At 44.4% G+C, this 23,916-nt stretch overlaps 1 protein-coding gene and 1 long non-coding RNA gene across 6 annotated transcripts in view; one reads left to right on the top strand and one right to left on the bottom strand.

The window, feature by feature from the left end:
- palld (palladin, cytoskeletal associated protein) overlaps positions 1 to 23,600 on the top strand; it is a 343,659-nt gene extending 320,059 nt beyond the window's left edge. For all 5 annotated transcript variants that reach the window (XM_059974111.1, XM_059974109.1, XM_059974110.1 and 2 more), the window contains 2 exons: positions 16,656 to 16,789; positions 18,404 to 23,600. In XM_059974111.1, the coding sequence (XP_059830094.1) occupies positions 16,656 to 16,789; positions 18,404 to 18,576 (307 nt within the window). In that variant the 3' untranslated portion in view covers positions 18,577 to 23,600. The remainder of the gene's footprint in view (positions 1 to 16,655; positions 16,790 to 18,403) is intronic.
- LOC132396522 (uncharacterized) overlaps positions 1 to 23,916 on the bottom strand; it is a 210,608-nt gene that overhangs the window by 5,691 nt on the left and 181,001 nt on the right. The gene's annotated exons all lie outside the window — the stretch shown is intronic.

The following is a 23,916-nucleotide window of genomic DNA, read 5'->3' as shown; positions in this document are numbered from 1 at the left end:
AGGTAGCCTCCTACCTGCCGGCATGAACATCCAACTCACTGACCTCTGTTGATACCCTTACCCCATCCCTATCTATAATTTTGGTCTGGTTTTCTTACTCTCTCTTTTCCCCCCTCACTACAATCTCTCCCCAGCCCTTCCTTTCTTTCTCTTTTATTTCCCATAATTCTCCACCCTCCTCCTAGCCCATTTCCCTCCGGCCTATCACTTCCCAGCTCTCTACTTCATCCCTTCCCCCACTTCTTATCTCCCCTTGACCATCCCATGTTACTTCACTCCTGATGAAGGGTTTCAGCCCGAAACATCGTCACTACCTTTTCTGAGCCTACTGAGTTCTGCCAGCATTGTGTGTTTTCATCAGTTCATCCGTTAGGTGAAGTGGTACAGGGACAGAAAGACTTGGTTTTATAAGTGTGGTAGGGTAGCATAGCGGTTAGCATAATCGCCTGTGATTTCCAATCCGGATTCAATTCCTGCTGTTGCCTGTAAGGAGTGTGCACATTCTCCCCATTACTGCATGGGTTTCTTCCCAGTGCTCCGGTTTCCTCCTGCATTCCAAAGATGAACAGATTAGTAGGTTAATTGGTCAATGGGTGCAGTTGAGCGGCATGGGCTCCTTGGGCCAGAATGGTCTGTGACTCTAATAATAAATAAAATGAAATACTTTGCTAGACCAGACTTCAGGGCGAGTGCTCCCAGATTTAAATGTCGCCAGCTTCTTGGACATGTTCCATCCGTGCTGGGTCGAGCATCAAGCTAGCAGCTCAGCCCATAAAGCACAGACAAATCCTAAAGAAATGTTAAGGTTGCCACCCAATGTGCCACAAGATACAGAGAGGAGCAACAAGAAATTGTGAAGCTGACACTGGACAAATTAGCTCGACTTTCTAAGTTATTGTGTGGCTTGAAACGTGAAGCTCCAGCAACATGCTTATATCTCCCGTAGTCATCAAATGGCCTGGTTCTGTTCCTCTGTCTTATAGTTTTGTGTATGTTTTGATGTTTCGATGTACATGTGACAAATAAAGCTAGTCTTTAACTAGTGGCCCCCAGGGATATTGGTGGTGTGGGAACTTGACCTTAATTTCACTGAAGACCAAGGGGCTGGTGTATGGAGATGGTGATTGCACAGAACATTTGTGGCATGAATGTTTCTTGGTGCTTAACGTCCTTCAAAGTAATCAGCACTCTGGATCTGTCTGATCCAGATTCTCAGCATTCCTTCAGAAATCCTTTGGTAACTTCAGACAATTTTTCTGCATTTTTGTCTACACTGTTTTCTTTCACTTTGCACTTTCATTCATTTCCCATTTTTGGCTCTAATGGTTTCCCCAGTGGAGATACTCCCAACCCCCAGCTCTTTCTTTTTCTCCTCTCTACCCCTCCTCTTCCATGTCGTCAAATCTGGCCTCATCTATCATTTCCCAGTTCTGATGAAGGGTGATCATCTTGAGCTGTTAACCCTGTTTTGCTCGCCACTGATGTATCTGATCTGCTGAGTATCCCCAACACTTGGATCTGTTCTAAAGATTAGCTTTATTTGTGACATGTACAACAAAACATTGAAATCCATTGCTTTGCGTCGGTTCAGATCAGTGTGGATTGTGCTTGGGGGCAGTCAGCAAGTGTCGCCACGCTTCCGGCGCCAACATTGCATGCCCACAACTCAGTAACCCTAACCTGTATGTCTTTGGAATGTGGGAGGAAACCCACGTGGACATGGGGAGAATAGACAGATTCCTTACAGGAAGCAGTGGAACTTGAGCCCGTGTCGGTGGTGCTGTAACAAAGTTACACTAACTGCAGTGCTACCGTGCCGTCCCAAACAATTGATATGCTGAAGAGCTGTGAGTGGAATTGAACTTTAGACAGTTGACCATCCCTGATCCTGTCCTCATTGGAGAAGAAAAGTCATCAATCAAGCGGCAGAAGGTGTTTGGGTCTAGGACATGGCCCTGAAGAACTCCTGCAGTGATGCCCTGGGGTTGGGGTACCAGGTCCACCCTCATTCTTTGTGTGGGAGGTGTTTCCCAGAAGTAGAGATTAAAGGACATTCTGATTTAGGTCAGGTACCCAATCTAAAACTGTTCCCAATGGCAGATGCTCGACGACCAGGGTTTAAAATTTCAGGCAAGCAATAAAGCAGATATGAAGAAAAAAAACTAGTTTAGGATCAAGGATTAAGATTCAGCTTTCTTTGCCGTATACATTTACATGTATTAGGAATTTGCCGTGGTGTGTTGGTGTGACGGAACAAAAATCAACATATAACAATTAAAAAACAAGAATTATATAAAAATAAAGTTAGAAGTATGGATATGTTATAAAATATGTATAAATATATAAAAACAAGCATTATTTACAATGTAAACAGTTTATAAGAAGTGTTTTAAAGTGTTTACAGTGCAGTGACTGAGGTAATAGACAGAAGTGGCGAGGGCAAGATAACTAGAATGATTAACTGCCTGGGGAAAGAATCTTTTAAGATGGTGTGAAGTCTTTGTTTTAATAGCCCTCTATTGATTTCCAGAAGGGAGCTTTTGGAAAAGGCAGTTTGCCTGGTGGGTAGTGATGGCAATGATTTACCTGCTTACTTCTTTATCCTGGACACATACAAATGCTGCAGTGAGGGGAGACTGCAGCCAATTGGAAAGATGGTGAAAACAGAATCTGTTGGTGCTTTCAAATTAGATAGGAGAATAATTCACCAGGCTGAGAGATGGAGTGTAGGATGGGACTGAGGGGATTGGTTTACCTAGAGCTGTCATAGGCTTGTTAGGCTAATTGTCTCTCAGACATCAAAGTGATACAACAACTCTGTCTGAGGCTGGATTTCTAAAATTTATACTGATTTCTAAAATAAAACTCTAAGTATAAACACACCTGGAATTCACAAACGATAATCATCGGTTTCTGCAGGTGATGAGGTAAATCAATCCAGGGATAGCTTCTTAGAGGTGTATGTCTCTTGGTATTGTCAGTAGGGTAAGCCATCCAGGGATTAGTTCTATGGGAACCCAGTGGCTCTACTGTCTGTACCACTGGGCAGCACAGTGCCTTGCAGCGCCTGAGACCCAGGTTTGATTCTGATTTCGGGTGCTGTCTGTGTGGAACTGTGCCTGTGGGCACCACAGTAACCAGGCATTTGATGTGACAGCATTACAGATCGGGGCATTCCAGAGTCCAGAGCTCAATTCCGACCCTGTCTGTAAGGAGTTTGTACCTCCTCCCTGTGACCACGTGGGTTTCCTCTGGGATCTACTGTTTCCTCCCTCAGTCCAAGACGTACCAGTCAGTAGGTTGATTGGTCATTGTAAATTGTCCTGTGATTAGGCTGGGGTTAAATAGGTGGGTTGCTGGGTGGTGAGGGTTGTTGGGCTGGAAGAGCTTGTTCAGTGCTGTATCTCTAAATCAATGGTTCCCAATCTAGGGACTACAGACCATTCAGTTAATGCCAGGGGTCCATGGCTGGGAACACCTGCTCTAAATAAATATAAATAAATACATTTTAAAATAATACTAAACTGACATTCAAGGTTTTGACTTCTGTAAGCAATCAAATGTCACAAATCCAATCAAATACAAGTGCTGTTCCCAGCTCTAGCCCTGGTCTTTACTTTTTCCTTATCAGACAAGGGGACTGTTCCCCCCCCCCCCATAGAATCTAACCCCTTAATTCCAAAAACGGGTTCTTTGAAATTCTAAAACCCCAGAGCCAAGTTCTTATTGACCTAAAACAAAACCAAGTGTTGGGGATGCTCAGCAGGTCAAGTTATAACAGCGGAGGGAAAGCAGAGTTAACAGTTCAGTCCTTCGTCACAACTGGGGAAGGTTCGAGGCGGCCAGATTCTACAACATGGAGGAGGAGGATTTCTAAAGGAATGCCCAGACCAAGTTTTCATTGATTTGGCAGCACGGTAGTGTAGTGGTTAGCGCAATGCTATAACAGTGCCGGCAGTAAGATTGGGGTTCAATTCCTGACGATGTCTGTAAGAAGTTTGTACATTCTCCCCAAGGCTGTGTGGGTTTCCTCTGGGTGTTCCCACACCAAAGTTGTACGGTTAGTGTTAGTGAGTTGTGGGCATACTACGTTTGCTCCGGAAGAGTGGTGACACTTGCAAGCTGCCCAACTCAATCTTTCTGATTTGATTTGATGCAAATCAATGCATTTCACTGAACATAACAAATAAATTTAATGTTTAAAACAAAACCAAATGTTGGGGATAATCAGCAGATCAGACTACATCAGTCATAGAAAAGTACAGCACAGAAACAATCCTTTTGGCCCTGCTAGTCCAGGGCGAGCCATTTAAGCTGCCTACTCCCATTGATCTGCACCGGGACCAGAGCCCTCTACTCTACCATCCATGTACCTATCCAAACTTCTCTTAAACATTGCAATCGAGCTCACATGCACCACTTGCATTGACAGCTCATTTTCCACTCTCACAACCCTCAGAGTAAAGAAATTTCCCCTACGTTCCTCTTAAACTTTTCACCCTTAATCTATGACGTCTGGTTGTAGTCCCACTCAACCTCAGTGGAAAAAGCCTGCTTCCATTTTCCCTATTTATACACCTCAGAATTTTGCATACCTTTATAAAATCTCTTCTCAATCTTCTACATTCAAAGGAATAAAATCCTAACCTATTCAATCTTTCACTATAATTCAGGTTCTCCAGACCCGGCAGCATCCTTGTAAATTTTCTCTACACCCTTTCAACCTTGTTTACATATTCCCTGTAGGTAGGTGACCAAAACTGCACAAAAAACTCCAAATAAGGCCTCACCAATGTCTTGTACAACTTCAACATAACATCCCATCGCCTGTACTCAAAACCTTGATTTATGAAGGCCAACATGCCAAAAGCTTGCTTTACAAAACTATCTACATGTGACACCACTTTCAATGAATTATGCACCTGTATTCTCAAATCCCTTTGTTCTATCACATTTCTTGGTGCCCTGCTGTTCATTAGATAAGACCTACCCCGGTTGGTCCTACTAAATTGCATCTCCTCGCGCTTGTCTGCATTAAATTCCATCTGCCATTTTTCAGCCCATTTTTCCAGTTGGTCCAGATAAAACTGCAAGCTCTGATGGCCCTCCTTACTGTCCGCTACACCCCCAATCTTGGTGTCATCCACAAATTTGCTGATCCGGTTATCCACGTTATCATCCAGATCATTGATATAGTTGACAAACAACAGACCCAGCACTGATCTCTGCAGCACTCCAGTCAGAGAGGCAACCATGTACTACCACTGTCTAGCTTCCCCCTGTTGGCGCATGGCCAAGTGGTTAAGGCATTCGTCTAGTTATCTGAAGGTTGCTAGTTCGAGCCTTGGCTGAGGCTACGTGTGTGTCCTTGAGCAAGGCACTTAACCACACATTGATCAGCGATGACACCAGTGCCAAGCTGTATGGGTCCTAATGCCCTTCCCTTGGACAACATCGGTGGTGTGGAGAGGGGAGACTTGCAGCTTGGGCAATTGCCTGTCTTCCATAAAAAAAAACCTTGCCCAGGCTTGAACCCTGGAAACTTTCTAAGGCGCAAATCCATGGTCTATCGAGACTAACGGAGGCCCACACAGCTTCTCCCAAAAAGCCAATGTCTAATGAGGATTGGAGGGGGGCTAATGTAACCCCACTTTTTAAAAAAAGAGGGAGAGAGAAACCAGGGAATTATAGACTGGTGAGTCTGACATCGGTGGTGGGGAAAATGCTAGAGTCAGTTATCAAAGATGTGATAACAACACATTTGGAAAGCAGTGAAATCATCGGACAAAGTCAGCATGGATTTTTGAAAGGAAAATCATATCTGATGAATCTTATAGAATTTTTTGAGGATGTAACTAGTAGAGTGGATAGGGGAGAATGGATTTGGTATATTTGGATTTTCAAAAGGCTTTTGACAAGGTTCCACACAAGATTAGTGTGCAAACTTAAAGCACACAGTATTGGGGGTATGGTATTGATGTGGATAGAGAATTGGTTGGCAGACAGGAAGCAAAGAGTGGGAATAAACGGGACCTTTTCAAAATGGCAGGTGGTGACTAGTGGGGTACCGCAAGGCTCAGTGCTGGGACCCCAGTTGTTTATAATATATATTAATGATTTAGACGAGGGAATTAAATGCAGCATCTCCAGGTTTGTGGATGACACGAAGCTGGGCAGCAGTGATAGCTGTGAGGAGGATGCTAAGAGGATGCAGGGTGACTTGGATAGGTTAGGTGAGTGGGCAAATTCATGGCAGATGCAATTTAATGTGGCTAAATGTGAGGTTATCCATTTTGGTGGCAAGAACAGGAAAACAGATTATTATCTGAATGGTGGCTGATTAGGAAAAGAGGGAGGTACCACGAGACCTGGGTGTCATTGTACACTAGTCATTGAAAGTGGGCATGCAGGTACAGCAGGCGGTGAAAAAGGCAAATGGTATGTTGGCATTCATAGCGAAAGGATTTGAGTTCAGGAGCAGGGAGGTTCTACTGCAGTTGTACAAGGCCTTGGTGAGACCACACCTGGAGTATTGTGTGCAGTTTTGGTCCCCTATTCTGACATTCTTGCCATAGAGGGAGTACAAAGAAGGTTCACCAGATTGATTCCTGGGATGGCAGGACTTTCATATGAAGAAAGACTGGATCGACTAGGCTTATACTCGCTGGAATTTAGAAAATTCTAAAGGGATTGGACAGGCTAGATGCAGGAAGATTGTTCCCGATGTTGGGGAAGTCCAGAACGAGGGGTCACAGTTTAAAGATAAAGGGGAAGCCTTTTAGGACCGAGATGAGGACAAAAATTCTTCACACAGAGAGTGGTGAATCTGTGGAATTCTCTGCCACAGGAAACAGTTGAAGCTAGTTCATTGGCTATATTTAAGAGGAAGTTAGATATGGCCCTTGTGGCTAAAGGGATCAGGGGGTATGGAGAGAAAGCAGGTACAGGGTTCTGAGTTGGATGATCATACTGAATGGCGGTGCAGGCTCAAGGGGCCAAATGGCCTACTCCTGCACCTATTTTCAATATTTCTGTTAATCCAATTTACTGCCTCATCGTGAAAGCCAAGCGAATGAACTTTCTTGACCATCCTCCCAAGCCTTGCTAAAGTCCATGGAGACAACATCCACTGCTTTGCCTTCATCAACTTTCCTGGTAACTTCCTCAAAAAACTCTATAAGATTGATTAGACATGACCTGCCATGCACGAAGACATGCTGACTATCCTTAATCAATCCATGTCTATCCAAGTACTTATATATCTGCGCCTGTGGAATACCTTCCAATAACTTTCTCATTACTGATGACAGGTTCACTGGTCTATTATTTCCTGGTTTATTTTTAGAGCCTTTCTTAAACAGCAGAACAAAACTGGTAATCCTCCAATCATCTGGTACCTCATCAGTCACTAAGGATGATATAAATAACTCTGGTAGGCCACCAGCTATTTTTGAACTTGCCTCCCACAGAATTTGAAGGAACTCCTTGTCGGGCCCTGGGGATTTATCCACCTGCAAGCACCTTCTCCTCTAATCTGTATAGAATTCATGAGCTCATTGCTGCTGCACCCCGCTTCTACAGACTCTGTGTCTGTCTCCTGAGTGATGCAAAAAAATTCTTTAAGATCTCCCCCAATCCATGCATAGATTACCACTCTGATCTTCCAGAGGACCAATTTTGTCCCTTGCAATCCTTTTGCCTTTAACATATCTATCTGTAGAATCCCTTAGGATTCACCTTCACTTGTCTGCCAGGGCAACCTCATGCCTTCTTTCAGCCCTCTTGATTTCATATTTGTTCCTACTTGCCAAAAACATCGTATGCACCTCCTTTTTTTTCTTAACCAGGACCTCAATATCTCCTGAAAACCAAGGTTTCCTAAACTTGTTGTCTTTTCTTTTTATTCTGATAGGCACATACAAGGTTTGTAATCTCAAAATTTCACTTTTGAAGACCTCCCACTTACCAAGCACAGTTTTGCCAGAAAACAGCCAGTCCCAATCCACATTTGTCAGATCCTTTTTGATACCATCAAAATCAGCCTTTCTCCAATTTAGAATCTCAACCTATGGACAAGACCTGTCTTTTTGCATATTTAGTTTAAAACCAATGTCATTATGATCACTGGATGCAAAGTGTTCCCCTACACAAACTTCTGCCACATGCCTTGTCTCAGGTTTCAGTGTTGCAATTAAATAAAGGAGACTACGGAGCCATGAGGGAAGAGCTGGCCAAAGTTAAGATGCCCTGGCAGGAAAGACAGTGGATCAGCAATGGCAGATATTCTTGGGGATAATACAAAAGATGCAAAAGCAGTTCATTCCAATGAGAAGGAAGGATTCAAAGAGGGGGAAGGGGCTCCAGTGGTTGACAAAGGAAGTCAGAGATTGTATAGCATTAAAGAAAAAGAAGTATGACAGGGCTAAGATGAGTGGGAATACAGATGATTGGGAAAGTTTTAAGGAACAGCAGATCTTAACTAAAAAAGCAATACGGAGAGAAAAAATCAGGTATGAGCTCAGTCTAGCCAGGAATATAAAAGGGGATAGCAAAAGCTTTTTTAGCTATGTGAAGCGAAAGAAGATAGTTAAGAACAATGTTGGCTCCTTGAAGAATGAATTGGGAGAAATTGTTATGGGAAACAGGGAAATGGCAACAGAATTTAATGCGTACTTTAGATCTGTCTTCACCAGGGAGGACCCAAGCAATCTCCCAGATGTATGGATGGGCCAGGGTCATAAGATATCAGAGGAATTGAGACAGATTGACATTAGGAAAGAAACTGTGATGAGTAGACTGGTAGGACTGAAGGCTAATAAATCCCCGGGTACAGATGGTCTGCATCCAAGGGTTCTAAAAGAGGTGGCTCAGGAAATTGCGGATGCATTGGTAATCATTTTCCAATGTTCCTTAGATTCAGGATCAGTTCCTGAAGATTGGAGAGTGGCTAATGTTATCCCACTTTTCAAGAAGGGAGGGAAGGAGAAAACGGAGAACTATCACCCTGTTAGCCTAACGTCAGTCGTGGGGAAGATGCTTGAGTCCATTATTAAGGACGAAATAGTGGCACATCTTGATGGCAGTAGTAGGATTAGGCCGAGCCAGCATGGATTTACCAAGGGCAAATCATGCTTGACTAATCTGTTGGAGTTTTTTGAGGGTGTAACAAGGATGTTAGACGAGGGTAAGCCAGTGGATGTTGTGTACCTAGATTTTCAGAAGGCATTCGATAAGGTGCCACATAGGAGATTGGTGAGTAAAATCAGAGCTCATGGCATTGGGGGCAGGGTTTCAACATGGATAGAAAACTGGTTGGCAGATAGAAAGCAAAGGGTAGCAGTGAATGGGTGTTTCTCGGACTGGCTGGAGGTGACTAGTGGGGTACCACAGGGCTCTGTATTGGGACCACAGCTCTTTACGATTTATGTCAACGATTTAGATGAGGGCATTGAAAACTATATCAGCAAATTTGCTGACGATACTAAACTGGGTGGCAGTGTGACATGCGAAGAGAATTAGGAGAATACAGGGAGACTTGGATAGGCAGTGTGACATGCGAAGAGAATTAGGAGAATACAGGGAGATTTGGATAGGCTGGGTGAGTGGGCAGATACTTGGCAGATGTCATTCATTGTGAATAAATGTGAAGTTATCCACTTTGGAAGCAGGAACAAGAGGGCAGAGTATTGTCTGAGCGGTGTAGAGTTAGGTAAGGGAGAAATGCAAAGAGACCTAGGAGTCCTAGTTCATCAGTCAATGAAGGTGAATGAGCAAGTGCAACAGGCAGTGAAGAGGGCAAATGGAATGTTGGCCTTTATTACAAGGGGAATTGAGTACAAGAGCAAGGATGTCCTTTTGCATTTGTACAGGGCCCTGGTGAGACCACACCTGGAATATTGTGTACAGTTTTGGTCTCCAGGTTTAAGGAAGGACATTCTGGCAATTGAGGAAGTGCAGCGTAGATTCACTAGGTTGATTCCTGAGATGGCAGGGCTGTCTTACACAGAGAGATTGGAGAGATTGGGCTTGTACACGCTGGAATTGAGGAGATTGAGAGGGGATCTGATTGAAACGTTTAAGATAATTAAAGGATTTGATAGGATTGAGGCAGGAAATATGTTCCAGATGTTGGGAGAGTCCAGTACCAGAGGGCATGGATTGAGAATAAGAGGTCAGTTATTTAAAACAGAATTGAGGAAGAGCTTCTTCTCCCAGAGAGTTGTGGAGGTGTGGAATGCACTGCCTCGGAAGACGGTGGAGGCCAATTCTCTGGATGCTTTCAAGAAGGAGCTAGATAGATACCTGATGGATAGGGGAATCAAGGGATATGGGGACAAGGCAGGGACTGGGTATCGATAGTGAATGATCAGCCATGATCTCAGAATGGCAGTACAGACTCGAGGGGCTGAATGGTCTACTTCTGCACCTATTGTCTATTGTCTATTCCCTAATAGTAGGTCAGGTATCTCACACTCGTACTGTTTAAGGAAACTTTCCTAAACACATTTGACAAACTCTATCCCATCTAGACTTTTTATAGTATGGGAGTCCCAACCACTATGAGGAAAGTTAAAATCACCTACTATAACAACTTATGTTTCTTGCTACAGTCTGCAATCTCTCTGCAAATTTGTTCCTCTAAATCCCACAGACTACTGAGTGTCTGTAGTATAGACCTATTAATGTGATCATACCTTTCTTAGTTCTCATTTTCACCCATAATGCCTCACTGGATGGTTTCTCCTGACTGAGCACAGCTGTGACATTCACCCTGACTATTAATGCCACCCTTCCTCCTTCAATCCCTCCTGCTCGTTGTAGCTTCTAAAACAATGGAATCATGAAATATTAACCTTCCAGTCCTGCTCCTTCTGCAACCAGGTCTCACTAATGACTATAATATCATAATTCCAGGTGTTGATCCATGCCCTAAGCTCATCAGCTTTTCCTACGGTACTTTTTGCATTGAAATATACACAGCTCAGGGCACCAGTTGCACTATACTCAACCTTTTGATCCTGACTTTGTCTGAGGTCTTAACAACATCAGACTCCACAACCTCTCCACTATCTGTCCTGGCACTCTGGCACTCCCTGCAACTCTAGTTTCAGCTCCACCTTGCAGCACTGGCAAACCTTCCCAAAGTGATAGTGCAAAGTGAAAGACAACAGTGTGGAGAAGAATACAGAAAAATTGTCTGAAGTTATCAAGGGATTTCTAAAGGAATGCCAGGAATCTGGATCACACAGATCCAAATTGCTGATTACTCGGAGGTTTTGAAACCCAAAACTCTGTGTGTGTGTGTGTGTGTGTGTGTGTGTGTGTGTGTGTGCGTGCGTGTGTGCGTGTGTGTCGCTCTCTGTGTGAGTGTGTGTATGTGTGTGTTGCTCTCTCTTTCTGTGTGTGTTTGGATATGCCTCTATCTGTGGGGTCAGTTTGTGGGGAAGTGGGAGAGGTCGATGGTCAACCATAGTTGATTGGCCGAATGGCCCGTTTCCTACTGTGTGACCATGTGACAGTAATTACTGAGACCAGAGTTAACCCCACATGCAGTTCACCAGGTTACTTTCTCCAGATTCCATGGAAGGGTTCAAACTCAGGTCTCGGAACCAGTGGTCCACAATGTTGGATCCTGATGCAGTCAGGGAGATTCCTGCATTTCCCCACTGAGTTAAATGAGATGGACGTGCTTTGGGGAGGTTGGTCAGCAAACAGGAGCAGTGGGGGAGGGGGGGGTGGTCACATCCTGACAGGGTCAGTGGGGGGAAGGCCAGCATAGACCAGACTGGTGGAGAAACTGCTTCAGCTGAGGTCAATCTATAAGCTGATAGAAGATTCGGTATTTGATTGTTGATACAAAATGAAGGGATGATGGACTGTGTAACCCATAAAGCTCCCTTTTGGAAAGTGCTATAGGGTTAGTAAAACAAAAAAACTTCATGCCATCTTAAAAGATTTTTCCCCTACAAGCAGTTAATTTGATCATCCATTCTAGTTAGCAACACTATTACCCCTGTAAAAACTGCTGTTTATAAACATCATAAATTCATGCTGATCTTTATATATTTATGCATATTTTATAGACAATAGACAATAGGTGCAGAAGTAGAACATACGGCCCTTCGAGCCTGCACCGCCATTTTGAGATCATGGCTGATCATCTACTATCAATACCCAGTTCCTGCCTTGTCCCCATATCCCTTGATTCCCCGATCCATAAGATACCTATCTAGCTCCTTCTTGAAAGCATCCAGAGAATTGGCCTCCACTACCTTCCAAGGCAGTGCATTCCAGACCCCCACAACTCTCTGGGAGAAGAAGTTTTTCCTTAACTCTGTCCTAAATGACCTACCCCTTATTCTCAAACCATGCCCTCTGGTACTGGACTTTCCCAGCATCTGGAACATATTTCCTGCCTCTATCTTGTCCAATCCCTTAATAATCTTATATGTTTCAATCAGATCCCCTCTCAAATCTCCTTAATTCCAGCGTGTACAAGCCCAGTCTCTCTAACCTCTCTGCGTAAGACAGTCCAGACATCCTAGGAATTAACCTCGTGAATCTACGCTGCACTTCCTTTACAGCCAGGATGTCCTTATTTAACCCTGGAGACCAAAACTGTACACAATACTCCAGGTTTGGTCTCACCAGGGCTCTGTACAAATGCAAGAGGATTTCCTTGCTCTTGTACTCAATTCCCTTTGTAATAAAGGCCAACATTCCATTAGCCTTCTTCACTGCCTGCTGCACTTGCTCATTCGAGATCTGTTTGTATTTCTCCCTTACCCAACTCTACACCGTTCAGATAATAATCTGCTTTCCTGTTCTTACTCCCAAAGTGGATAACCTCACACTTATTCACATTAAGCGCCATCTGCCAAGTATCTGCTCACTCACCCAGCCTATCCAAGTCACCCTGAATTCTCCTAACATCCTCATCATATGTCACACTACCACCCAGCTTAGTATCATCAGCAAATTTGCTGATGTTATTTTTTATGCCTTCATCCAAATCGTTAACGTAAATGGTAAACAGCTGTGGTCCCAATACCGAGCCCTGTGGCACCCCACTAGTCACCACATGCCATTCCGAGAAACACCCATTCACCGCTACCCTTTGCTTTCTATCTGCCAACCAGTTTTCTATCCATGTCAATGTCTTCCCCCTGATGCCCTGAGCTTTGATTTTTCCCACCGATCTCCTATGTGGGACCTTATCAAATGCCTTCTGAAAATTGAGGTACACTACATCCACTGGATCTCCCCCGTCTAACTTCCTGGTTACATCCTCGAAAAACTCCAACAGATTAGTCAAGCATGATTTACCCTTGGTAAATCCATGCTGGCTCGGCCCAATCCTATCACTGCTATCTAAATATGCCACTATTTCATCTTTAATAATGGACTCTAGCATCTTTCCCACCACCGATGTCAGGCTGACAGGTCGATAGTTCTCTGTTTTCTCCCTCCCTCCTTTTTTAAAAAGTGGGATAACATCAGCCATTCTCCAATCCAAAGGAACTGATCCTGAATCTAAGGAACATTGGAAAATGATTACCAATGCATCCGCAATTTCCAGGGCCACCTCCTTTAGTACCCTAGGGTGCAGACCATCTGGACCTGGGGATTTGTCAGCCTTCAGTCCCATCAGTCTACTCATCACCGTTTCCTTCCGAATGTCAATCTGTTTCATTTCCTCTGTTACCCTATGTCCTTGGCCCATCCATACATCTGGAAGATTGCTTGTGTCTTCCTTAGTGAAAACAGATCTAAAGTATTCATTAAATTCTTCTGCCATTTCTCTGTTTCCCATAATAATTTCACCCAATTCAATCTTCAAGGGCCCAACATTGTTCTTAACTATCTTCTTTCTCTTCACATACCTAAAAAAGCTTTTGCTATCTTCCTTTATATTCCTCTCTAGCTTGTGTTCGTACCTCATTTTTTCTCCCCGTATTGTCTTTTTAGTTAAGTTCTGTTGTTCCTTAAAAACTTCCCAATCATCTGTCCTCCCACTCACCTTAGCTCTATCATATTTCCTTTTTTTTAATGCTATGCAATCTCTGACTTCCTTTGGCAACCACTGTGGCCCCTTTCCCCCCCTTTGAATCCTTCCTTCTCCGGGGGATGAACTGATTTTGCACCTTGTGCATTATTCCCAAGAATACCTGCCATTGCTGTTCCACTGTCTTTTCTGCTAGGATATCCGTCCATTTAACTTCGGCCAGCTCCTCCCTCATGGCTCCATAGTTTCCCCTGTTCATCTGCAACACTGACACCTCTGAGCTGCCCTTATCCTTCTCAAATTGCAGATAAAAGCTTATCATATTGTGATCACTACCTCCTAATGGCTCCTTTACTGCGAGATCGCTTATCAAATCCTGTTCATTACATAACACTAAATCCAGAATAGTCTTGTCCCTGGTCGGCTCTCGTACAAGCTGTTCCAAGAATGCATCCCGTAGGCACTCTACAAACTCCCTATCCTGTGGTCCAGCACCAACCTGATTCTCCCAGTTCACCTGCATGTTGAAATCCCCCATAACTACTGCGACTTTACCTTTGCCACATGCCAATGTTAACTCCCTATTCAACTTGTACCCAATATCCATGCTACTGTTTGGTGGCCTGTAGACAACACCCATTAGGGTCTTTTTGCCCTTACTGTTCCTCAGTTCTATCCACACAGACTCTACTTCTCCTGACCCTATGTCCCCCCCTTGCAAAGGACTGAATCTCATTCCTCACCAACAGGGCCACCCCACCCCCTCTGCCCACATTTCTGTCCCTACGATAGCACGTATACCCTTGTACATTCATTTCCCAGGTCTGATCTCCCTGCAGCCATGTCTCCGTTATCCCAACAACATCATAGTTACCCATTTGCACCTGGGCTTCAAGCTCATCCGCCTTATTTCTAACAGTTCGTGCATTCAGATATAGAATTTTTAACCCATTTCTCCTCTCTCTGTTTTGAATCGCTGCCTATTGTGCTTAACCCAGCTCCCTGAACTCCCATCGGGCTATACACCCCTAGAATTTTGTTGTCCTTCCTAAATTTACTTATTCTTTCAACACATTTAATTCCATGTTCCGTCAGACCATCCCTCTGTACATGTGTCCTCCTTATCACTTGTTCCCCCCCACCTTCCTCTACTACACACTTAATATTCCGGAACCGTGTAGTCCCCACCTGTCCTTTGTTCTTCCTCTCACTATCCTCTCTCACATTCTGGATCCCTGCCCCCTGCAAATTTAGTTTAAACCCCCCCCCAAGAAGCACTAGCAAACTTCCCTGCAAGAATGTTAGTACCGCTCCAGTTCAGGTGTAAACCGTCCCTTCGGAACAGATCCCACCTTCCCTGGAACAAAGCCCAATTATCTACAAACCTGATGCCCTCCCTCCTGCACCATCCTCTCAGCCACGTATTAATCTGTATAATCCTGTTCCTTGCCTCACTCGCACGTGGCACAGGTAGCAATCCTGAGATTGTTACCCTGGAGGTCCTGCTCTTCAGCTTCGCACCTAACTCCCTGAACTCCCTATGCAGGACCCCCTCACTCATTCTACCCACGTCATTGGTCCCTACATGGACCACAACATCTGGATTCTTGCCCTCCCTCTCGAGAATAACCTGCACCCGATCTGAGATGTCTCGGACCCCGGCACCAAGGAAGCAACATACCATCCGAGACTCCTGATCTTCCCCACAAAATCTCCTATCCGCCCCCCTGACTATAGAATCCCCTATCAATACCACTCTCTTCTCTTCCCTCCTCCCCTTCCTAGTCGAGGGTCCAACCTCAGTGCCAGAGACAGGACCACTGCAGCTTGTTCCTGGTAGGTCATCCCCACCAACAGTATCCAAAACGGTATACTTATTGTTGATGGGAACGGTCACAGGGGTGCTCTTCTCTCTCTGTCTGCTCCCCCTGCCTCTCTTAACTGTCACCCATTTGCCTACCTCCTGTCTTTTCGGTGTGACTGCCTCCCGATAACTTAACTATCTCTGCCTCTGCCTCCCGAATGATCCGTAGTTCATCCAGCTCCTGCTCCAATTCCCTAACTCGGTCTGATAGGAGCTGCAGCTGGATGCACCTATTGGAGGTGTGGTCATCAGGGACAACTGTGTTGACCCTGACCTCCCACATTCCATATCCATACTTTAAACTCAAAGTTTATTTTTTATATAATTCTTTTATTCTTATAATTGTCGAATGTTGTTTTTTGGTGCATGTCACGCCAACACACCACTGCAGATTCCTAAGACATCAAGTCATAAGACATTGGAGCAGGATGAGGCCACTTGGCCCATCAAGTCTACTCTGCCATTTCCCTCTCAGCCTCAATCTCCTCCCTTCTCCCCATATTCCTTCCTGCCCTGACTGATCAAGAACCTATGAACCTCTGCCTTAAATGTACCCAATGACGGCCTCCACAGCCACTGTGGCAATGAATTCCAAAGATTCACCACTCTCTGGCTAAAGGAATTCCTCTTCATCTCTGTTCTTTATTCATCATTTACATCATTGGTCCATGGTCCTTGATGTGGGAGGGAAGGCTAAAAGGTCAGCACAATATTGTGGGCCGAAGGGCCTGTACTGTTCAATGTTTCCTCTGCCTCAATAACCTTGATGAATTTTCCACTTCCCAGCATGCACCATGACAACAGAGGTTATATTTGCCTGCTAATTCAGCCAACCACAAAGGAGGATGCTGCCTGGTATACCGTTTCTGCAAAGAATGAGGCTGGAATAATATCATGTACTGCCAAGCTGGATGTTTACTGTGAGTTTCTTCCCTGATCCAAATAACCTAGAGAATAAAAATTTTAAATGTATACTGTAAAACAAAAATGCTGCAGATGTTTGAAATCAGAAACAAAAGTAGAAAATGCTGAAGTAACACATAAAATGCTGGAGAAACTCAACAGTCAGGTACTTCAATGGAGACAAATAAACAGTTGATATTATGGTGATTGTTTATTCCCCTCCATAGATGCTGCCTGACCTGCTGAGTTCCTCCAGCATTTTGTGTGTGTTGCTCTACAAAACATAACACCTTCCCTGCTCTCTCCCCCTCCATCCTTTCCCCTGCTTTCTTTCTCTCTGTCTCTTTCTCCAACCTTGTCTCTGTGTCTGTCTGTCTCTGTCTTCCTCTCCCTCCCTATAACTGTCTGTTCATCTATTCTTCCCCCTCCCTTTCACTTTCTCCTTTATCTCCCACTCTCCCTCCAACCCACCATTCCCCTGAGTCTTTTTTTGTTTCTTCCTCTTTTCCCCATCAGATATAACTCTCAGAGAGGAACTGCCTTAGACCTTCATTCTTATCAGCATAGAAATTATACTCAAGTATCTGGAGCTGACTCAGAGACTGCCACACTCAAGCTTTGTAAGTGCCATTACGAAGAAATTACAACTGTGCCTGTACTTCCTTTGGAGTTTGCAAAGATTTGGCATGACATCTAAAACTTGGGCAAACTTCTATAGGTATGTGGTGGGGAGTATATTGACTGGTATGGAAACACCAATGCCCAAGAATGGAAAATCGGACAGAAAGTAGTGGATATAACCCAGTCCATCACAGGTAAAACCCTCCCAATCAATGAGCACATCTACACGGAGTGTTGTCACAGGAAAGCAGCATCCATCATCGAGGGCCCTCATCAGCAAAGTCATGCTCTCTTCTCACAGCCACCATCAGAAGGTACAGCAGCCTCAGGACCCACACCACCAGGTTCAGGAACAGTTATCACCCCTCAACCGTCAGGGAGGAGGTACAGGAGCATCAGGACCCACACCACCAGATTCGGGAACAGTTATCACCCCTCAACCATCAGGGAGGAGGTACAGGAGCCTCAGGACCCACACCACCAGGTTCAGGAACAGGTATCACCCCTCAACCATCAGGAAGGAGGTACAGGAGCCTCAGGACCCACACCACCAGGTTCAGGAACAGTATTCACCCCTCAACCATCAGGAAGAAGGTACAGGAGCCTCAGGACCCACACCAGCAGGTTCAGGAACAGTTATCACCCCTCAACCACCAAGTTCTTGTACCAGAGGGCATAAATAAATACACTCAACTCCACTTGGCACATTGCTGAACTATTCCCACAGCTAGGAACTCACTTTCAAGGACCCTTCATCTCATGTTCTGGATATTTATTGCTTATTTATTTTTTTTTGTATCTGCTCTGTTTGTTGTACTTTCCACATTGGTTGTTTTTACATCCTGTTAGGCGCAATCTTTCACTGGTTCTATTGTGTTTCTTGGATTTACTGAGTGTACCTACAAGAAAATGAACCTCAGGGTTGTACATGGTGACATATGTGTATTTTGATAATAATTTACATTGAACTTTGAAGTTATTCCAACATTCTCCCCTTGGTTTCCCTGCAGCCCCCCAGTGGCATCAGACCCCTGTCTCCAAGCCTAAGAAAGTGCGTCCCTCGGCGAGTCGCTACGCCGCACTCACTGACCAAGGACTGGACATCAAGTCAGCATTCCTGCCTGAAGCCAACCCCATCCACCTGGGCGGTCAGAGCGTCCTGGTGGAGAGCGATGACCTGTAGCCAAACCCTCGAGAGTCACCAGGATTACACATCGGGAGAGAACATGGGAGGCAACACACCTCTCAGTTGGAGTGACTGCAACCTGGCAAAGTCAGGGCATGCCGAAAACATTTTTATTCTTCATTTTGAAATGCAAATCAATACAAAAAAAAAGCAGGGGATGACGTGACAAAATATAGGACTGATGTCGGAGGAGAATATTTTGGTGGACCGACAAGAATTTGGAGTGGAATGAATTTCGCACATGCACACATTTTGTTATCCAAGTCTCACCTTGCACGGCTAAATTGTGTCATAGGTATTTTGCTACACAGTGGCGATGAATTATTATTAGTGGTTATGTGCACATTAGTAAACAGATATTAAAAATTACATACAATTATTGTATATATCAGGTAACCAGTCTTGCTAAGAGCCTGAGCTAAAGCCATATTATTCAGATGGAAATGTGATCTATTCTGTTGGGGAAGAGTACAGCAGGGAGTTTCGGAAATAGTTGCAATGTTGGGACTGAGGCATTGGAAAGGGTCTAGAGGAGGTTCATGAGAATGGCAGAGTTCACATATTGATGACTCTGGGCATGTGCTCACTGGAGTTCAGAGGAATCAGTGGGGATCTCATTGAAATCTATTGAACCTTGGTAGAGTGGACATTGGTGAAGATACTTCCTATATTGGCGAAGTCTAGGACCAGAGGACACAGTCTCAGAACAGAGGGATGTCCATTTCAAACAGAGATAAGGAGGAATTTCTTTAGCCAGAAGATGGTGAATCTGTGGAAATCTTTGCCACAGGCTGCTGTGGAGGTCAAGTCATTGGGTATATTTAAAGGGGAGATAGATAGGTTCTTGATTAATAAGGGTGCCAAATGTTATAGGGAGAAGGAGGTTGAGAGGGGAAATAAGGTGGAGAATGTTGTTTTTGAGAGGTAATAAATCAGCCATGATAGAATGGCAGAGCAGACTTGATGGGCCAAATAGCCTAATTCTGCTCCTATGTCTTATGATGGTCATAGGCATTCTGGAAGCCCTGATTCAGAACTAGTTAACATTATGGGAAAGGTTTGATCTCATGTTTTGGGCCTTTCAGTTTGAGATGAGATGATGGCTGAGAGCAGGTTGTTTTGTGAAGGATGATGTTGCCTTCCTCACACCCGACATCCCTCACTCAGTTTTCTTTGCAGATGTCCTGCCAAGTCACAATGTCCTGGCTCAAGCAGCCAGTGAGGTAGGGCTTGCTGAGACTGTTAAACCTGTGCACTACCAGTCATTTTGGCAGCAGCCTCTGTGTTAGACAGCAGCGGGTGTGAGACTGGTAGTGTTGACTGTGTAGGGTTGGTGAAGGAGCATATGTATCATGAACCAGCCTCCTAACGAGAAGTTGGTCCATTTCCCTTGCTGTCAAAATTGGCAGGCTGCTGGCCAGTGGTGAGGTACATCTCCCCTCCATTCCATGTCAAGTTATTGGTGGTAGAGGTGGGCTTGGAATATGGGCAAGGTTACAGCTGTGACGCCCTGGGGAGGATCAGTGCTGTTGGAGCATTGCTAATGAGGCACTTATCACAAAGGATCCGTGAACCTGGCTCACCCAACCCTCGTTCCAACGGGTCCAGGCACAATCTGATTAAACATTCATGTTCAGCGTGTGTAACAGTGTACCAGGTCAGGTTCAGAGGCTTAGTGTTGGCACACGTATCCTCTGTTCTTAATCAATAAACCATGTATGTGCCTCACACAAGTGCTCTGGGACAGGTTGGGTCTGGGAAAGATTCTAAGTCCTCAAACTCAGAGCAGGTTCCTAACGGCCAAGGTTCAGGTGTTAAGTATAGACCTAAGAAGATCTCCAGCAAGGAGCGTGATAACCTCCGTCCTCTCTAACACCTCATCCTCTCCATCTGCGACTCCGGCATTGACACAAAGATTTATTTGTCACATGTACACAGGAGCATACGGTGAAGTGGGCTGTTTGTGTCAGTGACCAATGCAGTCCAAGAAGGTGCTGGGGGCGTCCCACAAGTGTTGCCTTGTATCCGGAGCCACAGCTCACTAGCCCCAACCCGTACATCTTTGGAATGTGGGGGAAATGGGGGGCACCTGGAGGAAACCCACGCGGTCACAGAGAGAACCTACAAACTGCTTACAAACAGCAATGGGAATCGAAGCCTAGACAGTGGCGTTGTAAAGCGTTGTGCTAACCACTATGTCACCCTGCAGCCGGAAAGGTGACTACAGGCCTCTGCCAGGAGGGGAGGCCATGCTGATGGTCGTGGTCATCCACTGCCCAAACCAACCCAGGTAGAGATGATTTAAGGCAGGACTCAGCACCATTGGGAAGTGGGTCGTTGATGTCCATGTTGCAGTAACGCACACCAGCAGCTACTCAACTTCTACTCATTACCCCAAGAAATAGAAAAGACTCAGCAGGTCAGGCAGCATCTAAAGAGCAGAGAACACATTTCATGTTTCAGTCCTGACCTCTTACAAGAAGCTTTACACTCAATAGCCACTTTATTAGATGAATCCTATACCTAACAAAGTGGCCATTGTAGCCCATCCACTTCAAAGTTCAACATGTGTGTTCAGAGATGTTTTTCTACACACCACTGTTGTAACGTTGCCTTCCCATCAGCTTGAACCAGTCTGGCCATTCTCCCCGGCCTCTCTCATTAACAAGGCATTTTTGCCTACGGAACAGCCACTCACTGGATATTTTTTGTTTCTTGCACCATTCTCTGTAAACTCTATAAACTGTTGTGCTTGAAAATCCCAGGAAGTCAACAGTTTCTGAGATACTGAAACCATCCTGTCTGACACCAACAATCATTCCACGGTCAAAGTCACTTAGATCACATTTCTTCCCCATTCTGAAGTTTGGTCTGAACAACAACTGAACCTCTTGACCATGTCTGTATGCTTTTTATGCAATGAGTTGCTGATCAGATATTTGCATTAACGTACAGGTGTATTTAATAAGGTGCCACTGAGCATAACAATCTGGCTTCTGTCTTCTATGCCATTCATGAACCAGCCGTTTTTTTTTAGCAATCTAATAGTTTTGTGGTAGTGACACCAGCTTTTCTTTGTAATTAACTGTAACTACCTGTCTTGGTGAGGTTTGATCTTGTGTCACTGGGACCTCTGGCCAAGTAATGAGGCCAACTTGATATATTATGTTGAATGGGAAGGTTTAGGTGGCAGTGATGGTCATTGTCTCTGTGACACAGAAACCTGCTTCAATTCTGCAAATTCATTTAGTTTGATACAATAAAGACTCATTCTAATGCCTGGGTTAATCGTGGGGAGTCTGTGGGCTCCAATATAGATATTGTTTCATGAGACACAGGAGTAGAAGTCGGCTCTTTGCCCATTGAGTCTGCTCTGCCATTCACTTATGGACGATCTATTATCCTCACAATGCCATGAAAGGATAAGGAATGGAATGTACTGACATTTTGAAAGGATAATGGAATGTACTCAATTCCCAGAATCCCTTTGTCCCCAGTTAAAATTACACACAACGGAAAGCAACTTAATGTAAATAGAAAACCCATTGCAGAAACCAAGGCCTCAGTCCAGGTCTGGGTCGAGTCTGGTCTTTTCTAATAACCTGATCTCCTGGTGGAGGTCGTAGGTGGTGGGGTTGTTTCACCCATGTCCCAGTGCTAACATCATTCACTTGAAGACCTCATGCCAAGTTTAATTTTTGTTTGGAAACCATGGTAACTTGACTCCCTGGTAGATGTTTAGGGGTACATGGGATGGGAGGGGGAGGTATCTTGGATAAACCCAACACATAAATGAAGAGGGTCCAGAGGAGGTTCATGAAAATAATCCCAGGAATTGAAAGAGGAGTGTCTGAAGGCTCTGGGTACTCGCTGGAGGTTAGAAGAATGAGGGGGGATCTCATTGAAACCTCTTGAATACTGTGAGTAGAGTGGCTGTGGAGAGGATGTTTCTGAAAGTGGAAGAGTACAGGGCCAGAGCGCACAGCCTCAGAATACAAGGATGTCCCTTTAGAACGGAGATGAGGAGGAATTTCTTTAGCCAGAGGTTGGCAAATTCATTGTCACAAATAGTTATAGAGGCCAAGTGATTGGGTATATTTAAAGTGGAGATTGATATGTCTTCAATAGTTATGCGGAGAAGACAGGAGTATGTGGTTGAGTGGAATAATAAATCAGTCATGATGGATTGGCAGAGCAGAATGGATGGGATGAATGGCCTAATTCTGCTCCAATGTCTTATGATGTCATAGAGTCGTACAGCATCAAACCTGGCCCTTTGGCCCAAGTTAGCTCTACTTTGTTAGTTTTGTTGGGTCTGCTCCTACGTCTTATGGTCTACAAATGGTGCATTACTGGAAGGAGATAGGAACATAGTGAAGGCATTGGGATGTGCCCAGCAACTACACAATGGTACCACGGAGCTTTGCAATGTATAGAACATGCCTGTACTCAAAGGAATAATGCGCATATTCTTTATTTAAAATAGGCAAAAGTTTAAGTGTAACTTAGCTCAGTTTTGTTGTTTGAGATATTATGTTGAGATTTGTTCTATTATTATTTCGTACTGTATATCCCAGCCTTTCAGTTCACTATTTTATAAGGAGAATGTTGTCGAAGATGAGTGAAACTGGTTTCATCCATTTAGTGATTGTTTTTAATTCAAGGTAAGATTAGCTTTGATATGAATTTGAACTCTGACCATGGACAGAAACAGGAGTGGGTACGAATCCAGGCAGAATGGGAACATTAGGTAACAGCGCTTGCAAACTCTCCAGGTCTGTACTTCACATCAACCTGAAAGTATTCAAACCTGACCTGTTGGTGTATTCCTGCAACCTCACCTGCCTAGTGCTGAGGGCTCACTTTTGCAATTTATGGTGACATATTTAATGGCAAAAGCTTTTTGTTCCCCTGTGACCATGTAAAGTTTTTTTTTAACATGCTGCATTTGCTACTTTTGGATTGTTCTGATTTTTTTTTTGTGTTGGAGGGGTTTAAATTTAATAAAAATTCTGGAATAATTTGGATGTTGTGTGTGGTCTTTTTTCTTCTAGCCTTGCTCAGGATGCTCAGAACTGGACAGCATCTGTCCCCTGTTGGTTCTTAATGTCTAAACAGGGTAGAAAGAGTCTAGTATCTACGTATTTCCAGCCCATCAAGCCACGCTGCCCAGCAACCTACCAATTTAACCCTGGCCTAAACATGGGACAACTTACAATGATCAATTAACCGGTATGTTTTTGGACTGTAGGAGAAACCGGAGCACCTGGAGGAGATCCACACACTCACAGAGAGGAGCATACAAACTCCCTTCAGGCAGCATTTGAAATGTAAACG

Source organism: Hypanus sabinus, chromosome 7 (genome assembly GCF_030144855.1).
Source record: "Hypanus sabinus isolate sHypSab1 chromosome 7, sHypSab1.hap1, whole genome shotgun sequence".
Taxonomy (NCBI): Eukaryota; Metazoa; Chordata; class Chondrichthyes; order Myliobatiformes; family Dasyatidae; genus Hypanus; species Hypanus sabinus.
The sequence above is the reverse complement of the archived record's forward strand: the minus strand, read 5'-3'. Positions and strand labels throughout refer to the sequence as shown.